The 24,909-nt window shown below is 44.8% G+C and overlaps 1 protein-coding gene across 1 annotated transcript; it reads left to right on the plus strand.

Annotated features, from left to right (window-relative positions):
* Positions 1–5,666: 5,666 nt before the first annotated feature.
* dalrd3 (DALR anticodon binding domain containing 3) lies at positions 5,667–22,937 on the plus strand. Its single transcript, XM_039008502.1, has 13 exons — positions 5,667–6,046; positions 7,171–7,475; positions 7,668–7,975; positions 8,605–8,663; positions 8,930–9,031; positions 13,661–13,725; positions 14,927–14,985; positions 15,627–15,709; positions 16,145–16,271; positions 20,432–20,490; positions 21,117–21,233; positions 21,573–21,641; positions 21,982–22,937. The coding sequence occupies exons 1-13, from the start codon at positions 5,816–5,818 to the stop codon at positions 22,099–22,101; spliced, it is 1,704 nt and encodes a 567-aa protein (XP_038864430.1). The 5' UTR covers positions 5,667–5,815; the 3' UTR covers positions 22,102–22,937.
* Positions 22,938–24,909: the final 1,972 nt, after the last annotated feature.

Genomic DNA, 24,909 nt, shown 5'->3' on the forward strand with positions numbered 1-24,909 from the left:
CAACTAGAACTTCTAGCACCTATATATTGAGGGAAGAGTTAATTGAGAGCTGCACATGTTTTATTTTATGTATAATTTTATGTCCTGCTTTGTATGTACTACCAACATGAGTTTCCAATGGTATCTAAGGCTTAGAAAGAGAGCTATGTTCCTCCCAGACCAAGGCATTCAGCTCCATGTGCCTTTTGGTCACTGGACGGGGCTCCAAGAAAACGGTTCGAGCCAACACGACTCCTGGTTTTCACAAGAGCATCACTCTCTGCGTGAACGTCTTGCACGATACCAGGGTAAACGTCCTGATCATACTCCGCGGTGTGGAGGGTCACCTGCTTGTGAGAATCACCAAAGTGAACTGCCTGGATTTCACTGGTGTATTTACACAGGTAAAGGAAGATGGCGCCGGAAGAAATGGCAGCCGTTTTACAGGCGCCTAACCAATTCTGCTATTATGTGTTTGTTTTTGTACATATTGTTTCTGCCACCGTATCTTACGGCAAAAAAAGAGCTTCTGGATATCAGGACAGCGATCACTCACCTTGGATTAGACTAAGATTTTTTCTTCAACAATCAGGATTCACAGGATGTACTTCAGATACACGACAAGGCCAACATCCTCGTCATTGGCAGGAGAAAGAGACGCAGGTATAGAGGACACTCCGCTGACGGCGAGTGGGAAATCTGCCTAAACCATCAATATTACTTGCCAACGTACAATCATTGGACAATAAATTAGACGAGGTACAATCACGAATATCCTACCAACGGGACATCAAAAACTGTAATATCTTATGTTTCACCGAATCTTGGCTGAATGACGTCATGAATAACATTCAGCTGGCGGGATATACGCTGCACTGTTTGCTTATAGATAGAGCAGCACACTCCAGTAAGACTGGGGGGGGGGGGTGCATGTGTATATATGTAAACAACAGCTGGTGCACAAAATAGAGTATAGAGTAGAGAAATAGAGTAGAGTATCTCATGATAAGCTGTAGACTACACTATTTGCCAAGAGAGTTTTCATCTATATTTTTTGTAGCTATTTATTTACCACCACAGATGGATGATGGCACTAAGACCGCACTCAGTCAGCTGTATAAGGAAATAAGCAATAAGCACACACAGAGATGCATACAAAGCTCTCCCTCACCGCCCATTTGGCAAATCTGACCATAATTCCATCCTCCTGATTCCTGCTTACAAGAAAAAACTAAAGCAGGAAGCACCAGTGACTCGATCAATAAAGAAGTGGTCAGATGACGCAGATGCTAAGCTACAGGACTGTTTTGATAGCACAGACTGGAATATGTTCCGGAAGTCCTCCGATGGCATTGAGGAGTACACCACATCAGTCACTGGCTTCATCAATAAGTGCATCGATGACGTCGTCCCCACAGTGTCTGTACATACATACCCCAACCAGAAACCATGGATTACAGGCAACATCCGCACTGAGCTAAAGGGTAAAGCTTCAAGGAGAGGGACTCTAATCTGGACGCTTATAAGAAATCCCGCTACTCCCTCAGACGAACCATCAAACAGGCAAAGCGCCAATACAGGACTAAGATTTAATTGTACTACATCGGCTCCGACGCTCGTCAGATGTGGCAGGGCCTGCAAACAATTACAGACTACAAAGGGAAGAACAGCCGCGAGCTGCCCAGTTACATGAGCCTACCAGATGAGCTAAATCACTTCTATGCTCGCTTTGAGGCAAGCAATACTGAGGCATGCATGAGAGCATCAGCTGTTCTGGACGACTGTGGGATCACTCTCTCCGTAGCCGATGTGTGTAAGACCTTTAAACAGGTCAACATTCACAAGGCCGCTGGGCCAGACGGATTACAAGGACGGGTGCTCTGGGCATGTGCTGACCAACTGGCAGGTGTCTTCACTGACATTTTAAACATGTCTCTGATTGAGTCTGTACTACCAACATGTTTCAAGCAGACCACCATAGTCCCTGTGCCCAAGAATACTAAGGTAACCTGCCTAAATGAATACAGACCCGTAGCACTCACGTCCGTAGCCATGAAGTGCTTTGAAAGGCTGGTCATGGTTCACATTAACACCATTATTCCAGAAACCCTAGACTCACTCCAATTTGCATACCGCTCAAACAGATCCACAGATGATGCAATCTCTATTGCACTCCACACTGCCCTTTCCCATCTGGACAAAATGCTATTCATTGACTATATCTCAGCGTTCAACACCATAGTGCCCTCAAAGCTCATCAATAAGCTAAGGACCCTGGGACTACACACCTCCCTCTGCAACTGGATCCTGGACTTCCTGACGGGCCGCCCCCAGGTGGTAAGGGTAGGTAACAACACATCTGCCACGCTGATCCTCAACACTCAGGGGTGCGTGCTCAGTCCCGTCCTGTACTCCCTGTTCACCCACGACTGCATGGCCAGGCACAACTCCAACACCATCATTAAGTTTGCAGACGACACAACAGTGTCGCCTGATCACTGACAACAATGAGACAGCGGATAGGGAGGAGGTCAGAGACCTGGCCGGGTGGTGCCAGAATAACAACCTATCCCTCAACATAATGAAGACAAAGGAGATGATTGTGGACTACAGGAAAAGGAGGACCGAGCACGCCCCCATTCTCATCGACGGGGCTGCAGTGGAGCAGGTTGAGAGCTTCAAGTTCCTTGGTGTCCACATCACCAACAAACTAGAATAGTCCAAACACACCAAGACAGTCGTGAAGAGGGCACGACAAAGCCTATTCCCCTTCAGGAAACTGAAAAGATTTAGCATGGGTCCCCAGATCCTTAAAAGGTTCTACAGCTGCAACATCGAGAGCATCCTGACTGGTTGCATCACTGCCTGGTACGGCAACTGCTCAGCCTCCGACCGCAAGGTTCTACAGAGGGTAGTGCGTACGGCCCAGTACATCACTGGGGCCTAGCTGCCTGCCATCCAGGACCTCAATACCAGGCGTGTCAGAGGAAGGCCCTAAAAATTGTCAAAGATTCCAGCTACCCCAGTCATAGACTGTTCTCGCTGCTACCGCATGGCAAGCGGTACCAGAGCGCCAAGTCTAGGACCAAAAGGCTTCTCAACAGCTTTTACCCCCAAGCCAGACTCCTGAACAGCTAATCAAATGGCTACCCGGACTATGCATTGTGTCCCACCACTTTACTTACTTATGTGTCTTTACTTATCTATTGTTTACCTAATACCTATTTTTTACTTAAAAACTGCACTGTTGGTTAAGGGCTTGTAAGTAAGCATTTCACTGTAAGGTCTACACCTGTTGTATTCGGCGCACGTGACAAATAACTTTGATTTGAGGTAGTTCTCTGCAAAGTCAATATGCACAATGATATCCTCTTTCCCCAGATTCTCTTTTAATTATTTCAGTTTGGAGTATTGGTGTAGAATGTTGTACACGTGTTTCACATACTTCTCTTTCAATCCTTTGGAGAGGTCCTCCAGTACAATCTGCAGTGTGCCACCTACCTTTTATTTTACTGTCAAATGTACAGTGAACTTCTCCATGTTTCCCTCTTTGTTTTTCTTCTCTCTCTCCAGCTTTGTTTTTCCACTCAAACCACCATGTCTGCATCAAAGTCAGATGTTTTAAGCTCTTTTGCTTGGCAAAGGAAGCACTCTCTGTACATGCACTCTTTCTTCAGGTTCTCACAGCACAAAGACTCAATAAGGTTCTCAATGTTGCTGCAGCTGATCACTTTGTGATGCTGTAGTTTGTCCACCATGTACTGGAGGTTGGCGTGGGTTTTGCAGAGGCATGTGTCCCTATCCTGGACTGCTGGCTTGACAACCCAAAAAGGACACATTTTGCAGAATTCATAGTAGGAAATGTGAATCTCTGAATATTCCCTCTCAAACTTCTGATAAAGGTTCTGAATTGTGCCATTCAAGAAGCACTTCTGCTTTTCCTTCTTGTTCCTCGTTATTTTGTCATTTTTCCATGTTGTTGCTCTTCTGTTGTCATCACGTTCATAGAATCTAGGGGTTTTCTCTTCTGTGGCTATGCTAATTCCGTTACACTGATTTTTCCTGGAGTATTGAAGACTTGATGGCCTGTTTTCATTTGTCCTCATTGCTTTTGGTGAAAATCTACATTTTCTGTTTGCGGCATTGACCAGGCCATACTTTCTCAGAATGTTGCCACTGAGCATTTTTGAAGCCACTTGTTTGTCCTTGGCACTGGTAAATGTGTTGATACTTTTGCTTTACCTCTGCAATGATGGCATATTGACACAATAAAATCCTTCTCAAGTTCTTTGGAGTTTCCTTCATTTGCTGTTAAGGCTTTGTGGAATCTTGTCTCACCAGTTTCTTCATCAGTCGATCATACCTTTTTTTGCATTTCTCAGCTTTCCGCAAACATGATCAAGTTTGACATTTGCCATGTAAAGATCTTTGTATGTTTTTGAGCGACTTCTTCCAACATTTTTCCTTCCAGCAAGTATTCGACTACTCATTTATGTTGCAGACAATGAGGAAGGGGTATCAGGGCTTGCATCAGTGTCAGGTAAATTAGGGGCAGGTATGTTGGCCTCATGTTCTGGCTGCAAGTCATCTGGTGACTGAGGTGATGTGTTGCCTGATAGGTAGGTCTCCATTGCAACTGTTCTCTTTAAAGTCTGTCTTCTTTTCCGTTGGTTGCATTTCCATTGCCTTCTCTTGTTTCTTTGTTCTGCTTTGTAAGCTCAGAGATAGATTTCACTTCTCCCTTCTCTTTTTATTTCCAGTATTTCTCCCTGTCTTTTTGCAGATATTCCTGGTATCGTATAGGATAATTTTTTATTTTGCTTCTATATGTCTGTAATTTCTAAAATATATTTAAGTATCAAAAGTAAAGTATAAATATTTTCAAATTCCTTATATTAAGCAAACCAGATGGCACCATTTTCTAGTTTTTTAAATGTACGGTTAGCCAGGGTTACGCTCCAACACTCAGACATAATTTACAAACAAAGCTTGTGTTTAGTGAGTCCTCTTGATCAGAGGCAGAAGAGATGACCAGCCATGTGATACACTGTCACAATATGTTTCCATGGTAACTAAATTAACATTCTCTTGAAAAAACTTTATTAATGAGGAATTTGTCCTCAGTTGTGGAAATGACACCACTACCTAAAGGCAGGTATATTTTGTTTAAAAACAATATAAAGAGTATACTCACAATACATATTGATATAGATTTAATTTAATCTTTCTCTAGTAGATAACATTAATAATTAATTACACATTATATAATGTTTTCTCATAGAAAAATATAGTAGAAGCGCAAAAGTCTGGGTCAGGGTCAAGGGCAAAACAGTGAACTTGAGGTATAAAATGCATCTGATAAGTAGCTGAAATACTTGATAGAGAGGTGTGAAAAAAAGTATGGGGTGATTGTAGTGTGAACTTAACAAATAAAGAATAACAATTATAATAATTTAAATTAAATAAATCACTGCGAGGACATAGAAGTGCCCGTAGTTGCAGAATCACCATTAAATGACCAACATTGTTGATGAAAGTTAATTTACTATGAATTTCATAGACTGTGCTAAACAGCCAACATTGCCACACACAATATGGCGCCGTAAAACTCGCGCTTTTGCCCTGCTTCACAAGGAAACGGGACTCAGGGAAACAACATTTGCACTCTACAGTTCCGCATTGTGGTTATCATGCAGTCATTCACAGCCAATACGAGATCGATCGACTAGAGCCGAGGAACACATTTTTGTCTATTTGAAAAGTTAGCTGTCATAAACACAAATGATTACTATACCGTTTAGCTCAGTTGAAGTGATGATTAGGTTGTGAGTTAGTGATGGAGAACATTGATGAGACACCGTTTCGGATCACCCGTACCGTCCAAGCTCTGGGCTCTGCACTACGGGGAGAGCCTGAAAATGTTCCCGATGCCGGTCTGGGTAGCGGGGACAGAATCTCGAGTGAGCCGGAGAAGCTTTGGTTTAAAGAAAGCAGCTCTAAGAATCTCCAAAACAGGGACTTCTTGTCACCCACTACGGTGCTGAATACGCTTTATGCAGACGGACAGGTCGGTGTGCTAGATAGCTAGCTTCTTAATATTATTATTTAATTCATTTGAACCCTATTATATTTTTCCTTTGAATTGTTTGCAGTTGGGTGCACTGGTTATAACGCATGGGTTGACAGACAGACACACGCACAGTTGACAGCACACGCTTTTCTTTTTGACAGGTTGAAGAGTCTTGAGAGATGTGGAGGCTAATTATTTTACCCCGACCTATCTTCAACATCCACTTTATGATTGTGAACCAAATGGAATTAATACATTTTCATATTTGAGACCGTTGACATTGTCCTCATCGACATAACATTTAAACCCTGCGGCAAAAATTATTAACCCATGACTGGCAAATCTAAAAGGGTCACTCACAGCAAAATGTGGCACCGTGTTTTTACATGGGGTCTATCATCTCGCGAGACGATGTTAGCATGGCATCGCCAAGGCGTTGCGAGGTCACAGACACAAAGTGATAAATCCCGCCTATTTGTACAATTTCTCTTCTTAAAGTGTGATTTTCAACCTAACCTTAACCACACTGCTAATGTTATGCCTAACTTTAAATTAAGATCTAAAAGTACATTTTAGTTTTCATACATTTTTATGATATAGACAATTTTGGCTTTGTGGCTGTGGTAACTAGTGGAAACCCGTTGCTGACGCATGCCAGATCTGGATAGGTATTTTATGTATCAGAAAACCACATCATATGTTATAGCAATCTGTCAGTCGATGATGTGGAACTCAACCATTGGTTGATGCATGGTTTGAGAGGGGATCGTGACCAAAGTAGTTGCATGGTTGCGTTCCCTGCTCAGACGTTGCATGCGTGCCCGACGTCATCGACTGTGCCGTCGGGCACCAGATTGCTATATCATATGATGTGGTTAGCTGATACGTAAATTACCTATCCAGGCATTGTAAGATCTGGCATGTGTCAGCAACGTCTGAGCAGGGGAACACGAACAGACTCATGCAGTAGGCAAATTAGGTCTATCCCACTGAAGGCAGAAGGCTACTACTACTGCAATATTGTTTTTGACTGTGTGATTGATAGTGTATATGTCTTAGAATTTGAGAAGAACTGTCTGCAATCCATGGACAGTATGTAAGTGTGATGTGTTTGTGTCTAGGTTCCCCCAGTAGTGATGGGTAGAGTGCTGTCTCTGAAAGGGTGTGGGGTTCTCCCTGTGGCTGGTGGGGAGGTCATGGGAGAGGGGCTGAGGGTGCGGGTCGACCGGATTGCTGCGTTTCAGAAGGTCCTGAGTGGAGTGTCGGCGTACCTGAAGCCTCCTAGCCAGAGACAGGGGGGTGTGGTGCTCAACTGCCCAGCCCTTCACCCCAAACCCAATTTACCCTCCCCCGACACACTCACGCTGGGGCAACTACGCACCGTGCTGCTGACTGACCACTTAGGGGCGCTACTGAGGAGACAGGGGTGAGTTAGGACATGGCTTGATAATAACTCATCTGGCATTATGTCACTGTCCAGTACATTGTATGTATCCGCGTTGTGTATGTTCATGCAGTATGTGCCGGCTTGGTTAAATATGTGTTATACTGAGTATAGAGGGTTTTGCATTCTCACCATATCATATATCAGTGTTGGTAACTTCCCTGTTTTTCTCAGGTTTACTGTGTCCTGCTGCCCTGTGCTGCCTGAAGATAGCAACATCATCGTCTTCCTCCGAATACTTGGCGTCGATTGGCCGTCAGTGCCGGTCAGCTGGACCAATGACGAGAGAGAGGAGAAGATGTTGGAGGCTTTACAGAATTCCCCATACAAAGAAAGAGAGGAGACAGATGGAGGAAGGAGAGAGAGTGAAGGAAAGAAGATGGAGGGAGAGAAGGAGTGGGGGACGCTCAGGGTGAACTTGAAGAGGGTGTTTCAGGAGGAGCAGCTGCCAGGGTATGACCCCAGCCTTGGTACCTGTACAGGTGAGACATGAAGGATCTTTGACCTAGGTTAGGACCTGGGGATTGGTTGTAAACGTGTTAACCTGAGATTAACACATTCATTGGCAAAGACGGAAGGTTTGGGTCAAATTGGTCTGTAAGGCGTCTAGGTGTAGCAGGTAAGGCGGAGTCAGGCTCAGGACACAGAGATGAGTAATTCACGTAACTTTACTCAAAACAACAAATATTCCAAGAAGGAAAGTAATCAAGCTCACAAAATACAGACCAACTTACAACGAACAAACACACACAAAACCATGGGGGAACCAGAGGGTTAAATAAGGAACATATAATTATGGGGATGGAAACCAGGTGTGTACAATGAAGACAAAACAAATGGAAAATGAAAAGTGGATCGGTGGCGGCTAGAAAACCGGTGGCGTCGACCGCCGAACGCCGCCCGAACAAGGAGAGGGACCAACTTCGGCGGAAGTCGTTGCATGGTCAATACAATGGAATTATCTCATATGGAACTAAGTCTATAATATGACGCCTTTAGATATGAAAATTACTGTAATGTAGCCGAGGTAAATAAAACCTCCATAGCTTAACAGTCCATTATAGATTTGACTTAAGGACTGTCTAACATAATTCATGTGATTTATCCTCAGTGCATAGAGACGGTGTGTCTCATCTGGCCCAACTGGACAGGGCTACTACAGACTGCACAGTGAGTCAAGATTTCTATTCCCCAACGCTTTAAACATCAAGCTTTACCCGTGTACTACTATAGTAATACTATATCTATGGCCGTGGACTACTATAGTAATACTATATCTATAGCCGTGTACTACTATAGTAATACTATATCTATGGCCGTGTACTACTATAGTAATACTATATCTATGGCCGTGTACTACTATAGTAATACTATATCTATGGCCGTGGACTACTATAATGTCTCATGTTAGGTTTTCACATCTCTTATTGACCTAGGTATCCACAGCAACCGCGGTACATGTCACTTCCTGTCAGGATGAGTTCCGTCAGCAGCAGATAGCGATGCTATGGAGAGCCAGCGGTGCAACAGTGACACAGGTTTGTTTGACAGAACGACACATTAACTAACACATAATGGTGATCTGTACTTCACCATCACAGCAGGTTGGTGGCACCTTAATTGTGGAGGACGGGCTCGTGGCAATATCTGGAGGGGAATCAATGGAATGGTATCAAATACATCAAACACATGGTTTCTATGTGTTCGATGCATATCCATTTGTTCCGTTCCAGCCATTTTTATAAGCCGTCCTCCCCTCAGCAGCCTCCACTGTTCACCATACTAACCAATAGAGGTGCACCCAGGGGTGAAAGTAAGCCGATGTGGTCCGGTACAGAGTACCGGCAAAAAAATACTGCCGAAACAGCTTACCGGTAAAATATGAGACTATCACAATAATTAAAACAAAGATGGAAAGAAAACTAGGCTATTTCACAATAATATATCATTACCGCCTGTCAGCCGCATGAGAAATTAGCGAATAGTCTTGAAAATGGGTGGTATGCGCTTTAAAATGCATTGTGGTTGGAGATGAACACAAACATTTTGCCAAGGCAGAGATGACTGGCTGCCGAGACTGAGACCCGCTCGGACAACAGTGGACACATCAAACAATTCAGGCTGTGAATTGTGTCCCAAATGACAATCACAGAATGACATTACACTTTTTGGTGTTTTTAGAGACGTCTCTTTCCATTCGTCAAATGGCGGGTGCACAGCGCACTGTTTTTGATGCTGGAATTATGCCGGACGAATGTGCGCAGCTAGCCTACTTTTTCAAGTGAATTGTTTGACAATCAGATGAAAAGGTAATACATTTTTACAGCTAATTGACTTATCGTTACTGTTACTCCCATGCAAGCACGTGTATGCATAGGATGTCCTGTACTGGGAAGAAATGAAATCTACTTTCTCCACTGGGTGCACCAATACATTTGTCTGACGACTGATCCAAGTACCAAGTGTTTACTCTTGAGGATCAGCCGATGCCTACCAAGTTTCTATCACTCTAAATGTCATGCTCCTGCCTCCAACCCTGGGAAACTATTCTCCACGTTCTCCTCCCTCCTCAATCCTCCACTTCCCTCCCTCTCTGTGGGCGACTTTATCAACCACTTTGAAAAGAAGGTTGGCGACATCCGCTCCTCATTCACTCAGCCTACTGAGCCCACTGGTCCCACTCACACAGAACTACGCTACGCCTTGACCTCTTTCTCCCTTCTCTCTTCCTGCCACTAGTGATGTCCGGCCACCCGACAACCTGCCCGCTTGACCCCATCCCCTCGTCCCTTCTCCAGACCATCTCTGGAGATCTTCTCCCATTTCTCACTTCCTTCATGAACTCATCCCTGACTGTTTCCCCATCTGACTTTAAGATGGCCAGAGTCGCTCCCCTCAAGAAGCCAACACTCGACCCCTCTGACGTCGAAAACAACAGACCGGTATCCCCTCTTTCTTTTCTTCCCAAAACACTTGATTGTTCGGTCTCTGACCAACTCTCTTGTTATCTCTCTCAGAACTTCTTGACCCTTAACTAGTCCTTCTTCAAGGCCGCTCGCTCAACTGAGACCGCTCTCCTCTGTGTCTGCTCTGCCAAAGCTGACTCTCTCTCCTCTGTTCGTATCCTCCTAGATCGATCCGTTGCCTTCGACACCGTGAACCAATAGATCCTCCTTGCCACCCTCTCAGGGTTGGCCGTCTCAGGCTCTGCACACTCCTGGATTGCATCCCACCTGGCAGGTCGCTCTCACCAGGTGGCGTGGAGAGGATCTGTGTCTGCATCATTTGCTCTCACTGCTGGTGTCGCCCAGGTCTCGGTTCTAGGCCCCCTCCTCTTTTCTCTTTACGCCAAGCTCTGTCATCCTCACATGGTCTCTCCTGTCATTGCTATGCAGATGACACTCATATACTCTTCTACCCCCCCCCTTCTAACACCCAGCTGGAGACATGCATCTCTGCGTGCTTGGCAGACATCTCAGCTTGGATGTCGGCCCACCACCTCAAGCTCAACTTCGACAGAACGTGTTTGACAACTCCAAGGTGTTCCCCTTCCAGAGTGCAAAGAACCTTGGCGTGACCCTGGATAAACTCCCTGTCGTTCTCTGCAAACATCAACACAGTGACTCGCTCCTGCAGGTTCATGCTCTACAACATTCGTAGAGTACGACCTTTCCTCACACAGGAAGTGGGGCAGGTCCTAATCCAGGCATTTGACATCTCCCGTCAAGACAACTGCAACTCTCTGTTGGCTGGGCTCCACGCTTGTGCCATCAAAACCAGAGTAAATGAGCGGAGCTGGAGCGGAGCGTGCCCAATTTGACTGGAGCGAGATTCTCAAAGGCTGGAGCATCGGCCTTCTCGCCCTCTCCAATTTTGCTCCAGTAGCGCTCACTTCATGAGCTCAGGGCATGCCCGGTCCAGCATGCATTTGTAGTCTACTTGCGTGCTGCTATAACCCCTTAATGTCATGGAGTTCGCAAAATATTTCCATAAAGAAACTGATAAAACACACAGGTGCAAAGTCAAGGTGACTTATAAAGATGAGGACCAAGAGAAAGAGAGGGAGTGCGGTGGTGTAGAGTCCACAACTAAATAATCATTGTGGAATCTGAAAAGACACGTATCCTGAAAGCATGATAGTGCACTTACTATGTGCACATGCTAAAAGAAAGGAACGAGCTGGGTAGATAACTAAGTGTGTACTTATAGCAACGTATTTCTAAACTAAACATCGGATCTCTTAAACGTTTAAGCACATTCTTTGTTCTATTATCTATACCATAGGCCATAATAGATTTTGGGCCCGTTAGGCCTGGCATGTTCCCACATTCAAGGAGCTTTCCATTTTGATTGGGTTATTTTGCCTAAAAACCTTTAGGCCTACCTATAGAAAAAGTAATAAAAAAACAACTCTGCATCTCTGCCCAGCCAGGCAAGAATGGCCAAAAGAGTGTTTATCATCCCCAGTGGCTCTACAAGTGTGGAGAGGATATTCTCTGCTGCTGGCCTGCTCTCCAGGCACCATCACATGAAACCACAGACTGGCCAAACTCATGTTTCTAAAAATGTATTCTAAAAATGAATTCAAACGCACTAATAAGTAATTTCTCATTTAATTTGTATTTAATTCTAAGTAAATCACAGCCTAGATGCGCAATTTATAGACTATAATGATTTAATACAACAAAATGTAGTTTAGATGGTGAGCGCTTTATGTCCCTACCAGCCTATTGTCACACTCGCAAATGCTTCACGGTGTATTTATTTGTAGGCTATAGCCTTGAAATAATATAGCCTAAATCATTCCTTCTTAGGCTCCCTTGTCTGGCTCCTGACCTATTTAAAGTGCTGTTTAATATGACGTGTATCCTATTTGAAATTATGTGTGCTTCTTACATTCAGCTTTTCATGTTTATTCAAATACTTTTCATTCAAATCCATATGGTTTGGTTTCAATACTTCAAAACCAAATGGTAGGTCCAGGTAGTCACAAAAATAGATGGGTGTTGGTAAAATTGTGATTTTAATGAATGGAGCGAATTTGGAGCGGAAGTTTTTTTGTTGTTGTGAGTGCGGAGCGGTTTTTAACGGAGCGGTTGGAAAGGACATGGAGCGCTCAACTCCGCTCACATGCTCTACATCGAACCCATGCAACTTATCCAGAATGCCGCAGCCCGCCTGGTGTTCAGCCTTCCTAAGGACTTCCATGTCAACCCGCTCCTCCGCACACTCCACTGGCTTCTAGTCAAAGCTCACATCCACTACAAGACCATGGTGCTTGCCTATGGAGCAGCAAGGGGAACTGCCCCTCCCTACCTTCAGGCTATGCTCAAACCCTACACCCCCAACACGAGCACTCCGTTCTGCCACCTCTGGTCTCTTGGCCCTCCCACCCCTATCTGAGGGCAGCTCCCACTCAGCCCAGTCGAAGATCTTCTTTGTCCTGGCACCCCAATGGTGGAACAAGCTTCCCCCTAAAGTCAGGGGGAAAAACGTCTGAAACCCGACCTCTTTGAAGAGTATCTTTAAAGCTAAAATATGTAACTTATTGGGCGACCCGACCAAATTCACGTAGAAATGTGTGTTATAGATCTGTCATTCTCATTGAAAGCATGTGTAAGAAGCAGTAGATCTGCTTTCTGTGCGCTATTTTTATGCTGCCAGTTCTTTTAAGTTTAGTTTTTGCGTCTTTTACTTTCGGTTTTGTACACCAGCTTCAAACAATATTTAGCGTTATAAAAATAGATCTCACAGCGTTTTAGATGTTACAATGGTTCTCTACACTATAGTTGATTGTTTTGTCACATTAACTGAAATTAGGCGAGCTATTAGAATTTTAGCAACCAGGAAATGAGGGCGTGATTTCTGCATAAAGCAGCTTTAAACAACTCTAAAATGAAAGAAAATGGCACTTACTTTGCTGATTTTAAATACTTTGTTGAGGGAAAATGTACTTAAAACGATTTTGATGGGTTGTTGTCTCAACTAGCTATCTTAAGATATGCACTAATTGTAAGTTGCTCTGGATAAGAGCGTCTGCTAAATTACTAAAATGTAAAATGATTGACAATATTGCTTTATGCATCCACAAAACAGTTTCTCAACCTATCCTGGCTGCAACCAGATACATTATGAGTGAAGCAGTTTTCCCTCTTTCTGTTTCTCAGAGGCATCTAGTTTGTGGACCAGTGAAGACTCCTGGAAGTCACCTCAGTGCGGCCCAGTATCTCCAGTAAGAACTACATCTAGTTTTATCCATTTGATTTCTCTTTAGTCCCAGCACCTAAGTATATTACTCTTTAGTCCCAGCACCTAAGTATATCACTCTTTAGTCCCAGCACCTAAGTATATTACTCTTTAGTCCCAGCACCTAAGTATATCACTCTTTAGTCCCAGCACCTAAGTATATCACTCTTTAGTCCAGCACCTAAGTATATCACTCTTTAGTCCCAGCACCTAAGTATATCACTCTTTAGTCCCAGCACCTAAGTATATCACTCTTTAGTCCCAGCACCTAAGTATATCACTCTTTAGTCCCAGCACCTAAGTATATCACTCTTTAGTCCCAGCACCTAAGTATATCACTCTTTAGTCCCAGCACCTAAGTATATCACTCTTTAGTCCCAGCACCTAAGTATATCACTCTTTAGTCCCAGCACCTAAGTATATCACTCTTTAGTCCCAGCACCTAAGTATATTACTCTTTAGTCCCAGCACCTAAGTATATAACTCTTTAGTCCCAGCACCTAAGTATATCACTCTTTAGTCCCAGCACCTAAGTATATCACTCTTTAGTCCCAGCACCTAAGTATATCACTCTTTAGTCCCAGCACCTAAGTATATCACTCTTTAGTCCCAGCACCTAAGTATATCACTCTTTAGTCCCAGCACCTAAGTATATCACTCTTTAGTCCCAGCACCTAAGTATATCACTCTTTAGTCCCAGCACCTAAGTATATCACTCTTTAGTCCCAGCACCTAAGTATATCACTCTTTAGTCCCAGCACCTAAGTATATCACTCTTTAGTCCCAGCACCTAAGTATATCACTCTTTAGTCCCAGCACCTAAGTATATCACTCTTTAATCCCAGCACCTAAGTATATCACTCTTTAATCCCAGCACCTAAGTATATCACTCTTTAGTCCCAGCACCTAAGTATATCACTCTTTAGTCCCAGCACCTAAGTATATCACTCTTTAGTCCCAGCACCTAAGTATATCACTCTTTAGTCCCAGCACCCAATTTGTAAGTCGCTCTGGATAAGAGCGTCTGCTAAATGACTTAAATGTAAATGTAAATGTAAGTATATCACTGTGCTCCACCGTCTGCTCGAAGGTAGTCTTCTCAGATCTCAAATGTAGTCTCTACAGATCTCCTCGAGCCTCTGTATGTGTGTCTGTCTCATGGGGTCTTTGTTCGCCCTGTCCTATAGACTGAGAAGAGTGCAGATGAAGGAGGCCTCAGAGATGAAGTACGGCGAACAAGTCCAAGGTGAGTGTGCTCAATTTGTCTGAAGTGCATTTTGTAACGCGTGTGTACTTTTTAATGTGTATGAGAGGCACTGATTTGTATGATTAGGCAGTGGTGAAAAGTACTTAAGTAAAAATACTTTAGTGTGCTAGTTAAGTAGTTTTGGGGGGTATCTTTACTATCTCTATTTTTACTTTGGCTTCACTATATTCCTAAAGAAAATAATGTACTTTTTACTCCATACATTTTCCCTGACACCCAAAAGTACTCGTTACATTTTAACAGGAAAATGGTCCAATTCACTTCTGGTCATCCCTACTGCCTCTGATCTGGTGGACTCACTAAACATAAATGCTTTGTTTGTAAATTAATGTCTGAGTGTTGGAGTGGGCTCCTGACTATCCGTAAATAAATAAAAAACAAGAAAATGGTGCCGTCTGGTTTGCATAATATAAGAAATTTGAATGAATGAATACATTTACTTTTGATACTTAAGTATATTTAAAACCAAATACGTTTAGATTTTTACTCAAGTACTATTTTACTGGATTATTTTCTATTAAGGTATCTTTACTTTCACTCAAGTAGAGCATTTGAGTACTTTTTCCACGACTGATTAGGGTATGTGATTTCTTTCCTTAATACTCCAAATCATTTTCCAGGCCAGACTTGGGATGACATCATCAAGGTCATGACCTCAGCCACTGTGAGGTTTGAGCTACTCTCAACGGTCCATATGAGCCCGGTGAGTCTTAGCTGTGCCACTAGACATTCTGGGTTCGAGTCCAGGCTCTGTTGCAGCCGGGCGCGACCGGGAGACCCATGGGGTGGCGCACAATTGTCTGGGTTCGGGTCGGGCTTGGCCGACAGGGATGTCCTTGTCCCATTGTGCACTAGCGACTCCTGTGGCGGGCCGGGCGTTGTGCATGCTGACACGGTTGCCAGGTGTACGGTGTTTCCTCCGACACATTGGTGCGGCTGGCTTCCGGGTTAAGTGGGCATTGTGTGTCTGTGTGTGTGTGTGCGCAGTTGTGCACACCGATAATCATGTGTGTGTGTGTGTGTGTGTGTGTGAACTGGTAGCGTGCTGGCCTACCTTGCTCTCCAGGGGGTTTGTGCCTGGCTGGTGTTGTGTTGAGTCAGAGCTGAGTGGCAGACTGACAACTGTTTTAACACACAGGTCACCCTGGACGTGCAGAGGGAAGGCAGTGTGTCCACCAAAGGCCCCAGAGGCGGAGTCTTTGTCATGTACAACTGTGCTCGGCTCCACACCCTCTTTGACAGTTACGAGCGAGGCATGGAGAAGGGTGAGACACGCAAGGCAACATGATGATGATATGGTCATATAGTAGATGTGACTGGCTTATCCGAAGTGACTCACAGTACTCTATATTTCTAGTCCAACCACAATCTAACACTTCCACACCCAACTGAACCACACAGTTGAACATACACTACCAATATATAATAATATCAATCCAAATGTTATTAGTCACATGCGCCGAATACAATAGTGAAATGCTTACTTACGAGCCCCTAACCAACAGTGCAGTTTTAAAAAATACGGATAAGAATAATAGATAAAAGTAATTAAAGAGCAGCAGTAAAAAATAACAATATATACAGGGGGGTGCCGGTACAGAGTCAATGTGCAGGGGCAGCGGTTAGTTGAGGTAGTATGTACATGTAGATAGAGTTAATTAAAGTGACTATGCATAGATGACAACAAAGAGTGTCAGTGGCGTTGAGGGGGAGGGGGCAATGCAAATAGTCTGGTAGCCATTTGACTAGATGTTCAGGAGTCTTATGGCTTGGAGGTAGAAGCTGTTTAGAAGCCTCTTGGACCTAGACTTGGCGCTCCGGTACCGCTTGCCGTGTGGTAGCAGAGAGAACAGTCTATGACTAGGGTGGCTGGAGTCTTTGACAATTTTTAGGGCCTTCCTCTGACACCGCCTGGTATAGAGGTCCTGGATGGCAGGAAGCTTGGTCCCAGTGATGTACTGGGCTGTTCGCACTACCCTCTGTAGTGCCTTTCGGTCAGAGGCCGAGCAGTTGCCATACCAGGTAGTGACGCAACCAGTCAGGATGCTCTCGATGGCGCAGCTGTAGAACCTTTTGAGGATCTGAGGACCCATGCCAAATCTTTTCAGTCTCCTGATGGGGAATAGGTTTTGTCGTGCCCTCTTCACAACTGTCATGGTGTGTTTGGACCGTGTTCATTTGTTGGTGATGTGGACACCAAGGAACTTGAAGCTCTCAACCTGCTCCACTGCAGCCCCGTTGATGAGAATAGGGGCTTGCTCAGTCCTCTTTTTCCTGTAGTCCACAGTCATCTCCTTTGTCTTGCTCACATTGAGAGAGAGTTTGTTGTCCTGGCACCACACTGCTAGGTCTCAAACCTCCTCCCTATAGGCTGTCTCATCGTTGTCGGTGATCAGGCCTACCACTGTTGTGTCGTCGGCAAATTTAATGATGGTGTTGGAGTCATGCCTGGCCGTGCAGTCATGAGTGAACAGGGAGTATAGGAGGGGGCTGAGCACACACTCCTGAGGGGCCCCTGTGTTGAGGATTAGCGTGGCAGATGTGTTGTTACCTACCCTTACCACCTGGGGGCGGCCCGTCAGGAAGTCCAGGATCCAGTTGCAGAGGGAGGTGTTTAGTCCCAGGGTCCTTAGCTTATTGATGAGCTTTGAGGGCACTGTGGTGTTGAACGCTGAGCTTTAGTCAATGAACAGCATTCTCACATAGGTGTTCCTTTTGTCCAAGTGGGAAAGGGCAGTGTGGAGTGCAATAGAGATTGCATCATCTGTGGATCTGTTGCGGCGGTATGCGAATTGGAGTGGGTCTAGGGTTTCTCGGATGATGGTGTTGATGTGAGCCATGACCAGCCTTTCAAAGCACTTCATGGCTACAGACGTGAGTGCTACGGGTTGGTAGTCATTTAGGCAGGTTACCTTAGTATTCTTGGGCACAGGCACTATGGTGGTCTGCTTAAAACATGTTGGTATTACAGACTTGGACAGGGAGAGGTTGAAAATGTCAGTGAAGACACTTGCCAGTTGGTCAGCGTATGCTCGCGGTACACGTCCTGGTAATCTGCCTGGCCCTGCGGCCTTGTGAATGTTGACCTGTCTAAAGGTCTTACTCACATCGGCTGCGGAGAGGGTGATCACACAGTCTTCCGGTACAGCTGGTGCTCTCATGCATGTTTCAGTGTTATTTGCCTCGAAGCGAGCATAGAAGTAGTTCAGCTTGTCCGGTAGGCTTGTGTCACTGGTGAGCTCTCGGTTGTGCTTTCCTTTGTAGTCTGTAATGGTTTGCAGGCCCTGCCACATCCGACGAGCGTCAGAGCCAGTGTAGTACGACTCGATCTTAGTCCTGTATTGATGCTTTGCCTGTTTGATGGTTCGTCGGAGTGCATAGCGGGATTTCTTATAAGCTTCCAGGTTAGAGTCCCGCTCCTTGAAAGTGGCAACTCTAGCCTTTAGCTCATTGCGGATGCTGCCTGTAATCCATGGTTTCTGGTTGGGGTATGTACGTACGGTCACTGTGGGGACGACGTCATCGGTGCACTTATTGATGAAGCCAGTGGCAGATGTGGTGTACTCCTCATTGCCATTGGAGGAATCCCGGAACATATTCCATTCTGTGCTAGCAAAACAGTCCTGTAGCTTAGCATCTGTTTCATCTGACCACTTTTTTATTGATCTAGTCACTGGTGCTTCCTGCTTTAATTTTTGCTTGTAAGCAGGAATCAGGAAGATGGAATTATGGTCAGATTTGCCAAATGGAGGGCGAGGGAGAGCTTTGTATGCATCTCTGTGTGTGGAGTATAGGTGGTCCAGAGTTCTTTTCCCTCTGGTTGCACATTTAACCTCTCTGATCCCTTTAGCGGGATCATTTTCCTAAACAACCGCTGAATTGCAGGGAGCCAAATATTACTAAAAATATTTATAATCATGCAGTCACAAGTGAAATATTCCAAAACACAGCTTAGCTTGTTGTTAATCCACCTATCGTGTCAGATTTTGAAAATATGCTTTACAGCGAAAGCAATCCAAGCTTTTGTGAGTGTATCAATCAATGCTAGAACAGCTAGCCCCAAATTAGCATGGTCACGAAAGTCAGAAAAGCAATAAAATTAATCGCTTACCTTTGATAATCTTCGGATGTTTGCACTCACGAGACTCCCAGTTACACAATAAATGTTTTTTTTGTTCGATAAATATTACTTTTATAACAAAAAAACGCTATTTGGGTTGCGCGTTATGTTCAGAAAACCACAGCCTCGTTCCGTTCGTCGAAAATTCCAAAAAGTATCCGTAATGTTCGTAGAAACATGTCAAATGTTTTTTATAATCAATCCTCAGGTTGTTTTTAACATACATAATCGATAATATTTCAACCGGACCGTAACCTATTCAATAAAAGAGAGAAAGAAAATGGAGAGCTACCCCTCTCGCGCGCAGGAACTAATCAAAGGACATCTGACTAGTTTTGAAAAATCTCGCTCATTTTTCCAAATAAAAGCCTGAAACTATGTCTAAAGCCTGGTCACAGCCTGAGGAAGCCATTGGAAAATGAATCTGGTTGATACCCCTTGAAATGGAAGAAAGACGGGAAATGAAACACAGATTTAAAAAAATAAAAAATCACTTCCGGGTTAGATTTCATCAGGTTTTCACCTGCAAAATCAGTTTTGTTATACTCACAGACAATATTTTGACAGTTTTGGAAACTTTGGAGTGTTTTCTATCCTAATCTGTAAATTATATGCATATTCTACGATCTGGACCTGAGAAATAGTCAGTTTACCTTGGGAACGTAATTATTAAAAAAAATCTGAACCCTAGCGTCAAGAAGTTAACATGCTGATAGAAATTTGGTAAAACTGATTTCAGTTTCCCTGCATTAAAGTCCCCCGGCTACTAGGAGTGCCGCCTCTGGGTGAACGTTTTCTTTTTGGTTATGGTGGAATACAGCTCATTCAACGCTGTCTTAGTGCCAGCCTCCGACTGTGGTGGTATGTAAACAGCTACAAAGAATATAGATGAAAACTCTCTCGGTAGGTAATACTCTACCCCAGGCGAGCAATAGCTCGAGACTTCCTTAGATATCGTGCACCAGCTGTTTTTTTACAAAAATACATAGACCGCCGTTGTTCTATCCTGCCGGTACATCGTATAACCAGTATGTTGATCAGCCACGACGCCATGAACCATATCATTTAGCAGAAGCTTTTATCCAAAGTGACTCATACATTTTGTGTGGGTGGCCCCAGCGGGAATCGAACCCACAACCCGTGACGTGGCAAGCGCCATGCTCTACCAACTGAGCCACACAGGACCACAAACTACCATGTTGTATATGAGTACTAGTCCACACCAATCAATATAAACAACTTTCATTGTACTATGTGTTTATTGTCATGGTGCATGTTCAGTTCCCATGTATTTGCTTCCCACAGGACTTTACCCTGAAATCCCAGAGGGCTCCCAGTTGGACTTCTCAGCTCTAAAAGAAGAGGTAGGCCCACAGTAGGTGTTCTGATCAAGGATCAGTTTGACCTGGGACGTCCCGAGTGGTGCAGTGGTCTTAGGCACTGCATCGCAGTGCTAGCTGTGCCACTAGAGATTCTGGGTTCGAGTCCAGGCTTTGTCGCAGCCGGCCGCGACCGGGAGACCCATGGGGGTGCGTACAATTGTCCGGGTTAGGGTCGGGTTTGGCCGGCAGGGATGTCCTTGTCCCATTGTGCACTAGCGACTCCTGTGGCGGGCCGGGGGTAGTGCACGCTGACACGGTCGCCAGGTGCACGATGTTTCCTCCGACACATTGGTGCGGCTTGGTTGGGTTGTGTTTCGGAGGACGCATGGCTCCCAACCTTCGCCTCTCCCGAGTCCGTACGGGAGTAGCAGCGATGAGACAAGACTGTAACTACCAATTGGATACCATGAAATTGGGGGTAAAAAAAAATATATTTTTAAAAAGGATCAGTTTGACCTTTTAGGTCATAACTAGATGGACGGGGGATACCTGATCCTAGATCAGCGCTTCTACTCCGAGACGCTTTGTGAATATCTGTGTTTAATTTTTACTTAGGTCTTCTAGAGACTGTTCTACACAGTCATGGTGTCTGTCTTTCTGTTTCACAGGGGGAGTGGCTTCTTCTGTTCAATTACCTCATTCCATTCTCTGAGCTTCTCGACCAATCAGGACAGGCGTTGGAGTGTGATGGAGGAGGGGCCAGAGTCAACCTGAAGACTGAACAGGTGAGGTTTTAAAAGGATATATTTGTAGTGTATTGAAATATCAGTTGATAGCAAAAATGAAAACACGAAGCAGCTCTTTGGTCCTTTATAAACCTGCAGTATGTAACATATTGTGTGCTATAGACTGGAAAATAAATAAATGTGACTCTGGATGACAACATGATGTTTGCTTCCAACATTAGCGCTAATTTCCTAAAGAAGTTTAGTCCGCTTCGTGTTTTGTTTCCTTGCTACGATACTAACGAGTATCGCGATACTGGTATCGTCCCTGCCCAAGTTGATATAGGTGAATGAATGCTCATACAATGTATGTTAATGTGTGTGCAATGTGTCTCCCAGATCTGCAAGTTCCTGGTGTCTCTCAGTAAGGATTTTAGCTCCTATTACAACAGAGTCCACGTCCTTGGGGTGAGCAATCAATAATTTTACCGCTATGTCTGTCTGTCTGTCTGTCTGGTAGTTAAATTAGGTTAAAGTTAGTGGACAGTGCACTGTTAGAGCATGTGTCTCGCAGTATGTAGAATTAAATAAATGTTTGCATGTGTGTTGCCCCCTATTGTTTGACACATGGAGATCCATGTGTTAACAGCCTCTGGTCATCCATACCAGGCCTGAAAACATGGCGTACTGGCAGACAGCACAGCTGATTTGGATTTAAACTGATTAAAGTTCCCACGTAGTTCAGTCCATAACGTTTAACCTCAATCTGTCTCTCTCTCCCTGTCCCCCTCTCTTCCCTTCTCTAAAGGAGCCGTTGCCTCACCTCTTCAATCAGATGTTCTGTCGGCTGCAGTTGTTGAGAGCACTGAGAGAGCTCTACCATCGCGCGTTGGATACTCTTCACCTGCCTCCCATCCGGCAGCTATAGCCACAAATACCCTAACTGTAGCCCCGAATATAGCCCCAACAAATGCCCCCAAAATACCCCGTCTGTAGCCCCGAAATTAGCCCCAACAAATTCCCCAAAATACTCCAACTAACGCCCCATGAACTGCCCCAAATATAAGGCCCAATATCGGCCGTAAATTATCACTAGCCTATCCCCTACATGAAATACACATATAAATGTCACTTTTACTGCCCAAAGGTGGTACTGTACTGTAGCTATTATTAGGCTTTTATCTCCCCCCAATTAAAACCCTGTGAAGTCCTCACGTACTTATGTATATGTGACATACACCTTGTATTACACCCAGTCTATTTACTGTTGATGAAAGAAACTGTATAGATCATTTGCACCCCTCTGTGATGTCTTGGCGTATCACCAGTATCTCTGATGTACCACAGACGCAGCCTCTACTGCCTTTGAACCAATGAACATCTACCTGTCTTCAGTCTTCCCTTTTACGATACCATAGACACTATTCCGCTAACAGACACTGCCCTAGAGCCATAGATACAGTATTTACACACACTGCATGTACACCGTGTAAGCACTGCCCCCGCCCTCATCACTAGATATTGCTCCTGGCCACCATGAGCCATTTACTGTCCCCTTCCCCTCCTACTTGAATAATACAAATATATATATTTCATTGGAACTGGCTGTGTCAGTATTATATATATATACTGTGGTAAACCGTGGAGGTGTTGGGTTGAGCGTGTGTAACCGATGTGAAATGGCTAGCTAGTTAGCGGTGGTGCGCACTAATAGCGTTTCAATCGGTGACGTCACTCGGTCTGAGACCTTGAAGTAGTTGTTCCCCTTGCTCTGCAAGGGCCGTGGCTTTTGTGGAGCGATGGGTAACGATGCTTCGAGGGTGTCAGTTGTTGATGTGCGCAGAGAGTCCCTGGTTCGAGCCCAGGAAGGGGCGAGGAGTGGGACGGAAGGTATACTGTTACACGTGCAGAGATTGACACAGAGACAGGGAGGCTTTAGTCCGCAAAAACAACTTTACTAAGACAGAAGAGAAATAACTTAGGTTTTTGCTCGGTCTTCCTTCTCTCTCTTAACTGGTGTCCGTCTCTCTCCCTTCTCTCCCGACGTGTGCCATCGTGCTCCTTTTATTTAGCCTCCACGGCTGGTTGGCACTTTCCTCTAATTACCTCCACTTAGCTGTCCGTGTCGGGGTGCCCAGCTCCCGTATTCCCAGCAGAGGGAGCCAACGTCGCCTCACGTACCTCCCCTCTATTACCATCCCCCGGGGTAGACCTCCTGGGTTACCACAATATATATAATGCAGCTATACAGTATATGGAATGATATATGTGACATAGACTAACCCACCACCACCACGGTACTTCTCTTGTGCCAAAATACTATACAGTACTGTCCCAGATCCCAGTTCTCCATTGTCGCTCTGTGCCATATCTTGGACTGTTATTATTGTGTACGTTTGTGTGTTGGTGGTGACCCGAGCTTTACACGGACTCGCACTCTCTCTCTCTCCCACAATGTTGTCAACGGTCCATCGGGCCAATCTATTTTCCACCTAGATCAATAAATGAGTGTTGACCTCGGTGACCCCGCTGCCGTGTGTGTTAAGATGCGTGTTAAGGTTTGTATATGTACCACATTGCAGCACCGTGTGCAGCTGTTTGTTGTTCATGTTAAGTGTGATGAGTTACGGGGCAAGTCTATAAATGGTTGCATAACGCCTGGGGATTACGGAAATAATTGGTTATGAGTATAATTAATTTGTAGGCCATATTAGATCACTTCCCCCATCATAGCGCTTATATAAAAAGATTTGTGGATGCTCAAGTTCACGCAAGGCAATTAAAATGGACGCCGGGGCCACGCAATTAGAAACTTATCCACATTGACCGCTATAGCGAATAATTGGTGGTTCGGCCCTCTCGTCATTAGCTGGTCCTGCCACATCATGCTCTATGCTCTCTGTATGTCAAACTGAGTGATTATTTCTCCCCCTCCGCTGGTGTCCTTTTGATCTCCCCCATAATGAGACGGGAACAGCTGGCCTTGGAGCTCTCCTCCCAACACAGCCACCACGGGACCAATTCATTAGGGCACACCGTAGCAATGTAAAACGAGTCTTTGTGATTGGGACAAGGTTTTCTGACGTCAGACCAAGCGTCTTGAGGCAGGCAGGGTTTTCCAGGGTGCGACACTAAGTTCAGTGTTACGCTGACTGCCTTTATGTGGGGAATCGGCTGTTTCTAACATCTGTTTATCCATTTCGCAGGGGAATATACGTTCCCCCCCCATAGTTGATTAACCATTCTCTTTCATATCTGTGAGTTAGCGCATACACAGGTCCAACATGACGCAATGCTATGACTTCAGCTTTTTTTTTCTGGGAATAGACTGGTTATTACAGTTTGAAAACAATTTGTGCGTGTGTGTGTGTGTGCAGAAGTGTGTGAGTGTGTTTCCATTACCCACAGCCAATGAGTTAAAAGAGTCTGGACTAGAAGTCTGACGAGACTAGGCAGGAGTGGTGCAATACACGAACATAGCCACAGGGTGGAGCTCTACTGACAGATATTTTAGCCACCTGACAGTCCGCCAGCCTTGATTTGCATCTCCTCCTATCAAAGCGTTCCAATTCTCCTACCCTACCTGCTTGTCAATCACTCCCCTCGGGCCTCGGTTGGCCAGAGACAATAGAGGGAGGAGAGAGAGAAAAAGGGACGTGAACATGAAAGTAGTTCAGAAACGGAGGGATGGATACAGAAAGGGAAAGGAGAGCACACAGTCATCACTATGAGCAAA

Source organism: Salvelinus namaycush, chromosome 14 (genome assembly GCF_016432855.1).
Source record: "Salvelinus namaycush isolate Seneca chromosome 14, SaNama_1.0, whole genome shotgun sequence".
Taxonomy (NCBI): Eukaryota; Metazoa; Chordata; class Actinopteri; order Salmoniformes; family Salmonidae; genus Salvelinus; species Salvelinus namaycush.

Coding starts and splice junctions, on each gene's coding strand:
- dalrd3 (XM_039008502.1), top strand. CDS start 5,816: ATGGAGAACATTGATGAGACACCGTTTCGGATCACCCGTACCGTCCAA. Junction 8,664..8,929: donor GGGCTACTACAGACTGCACA/GTGAGTCAAGAT, acceptor TTATTGACCTAG/GTATCCACAGCAACCGCGGT. Junction 21,234..21,572: donor TCAACCTGAAGACTGAACAG/GTGAGGTTTTAA, acceptor TGTGTCTCCCAG/ATCTGCAAGTTCCTGGTGTC.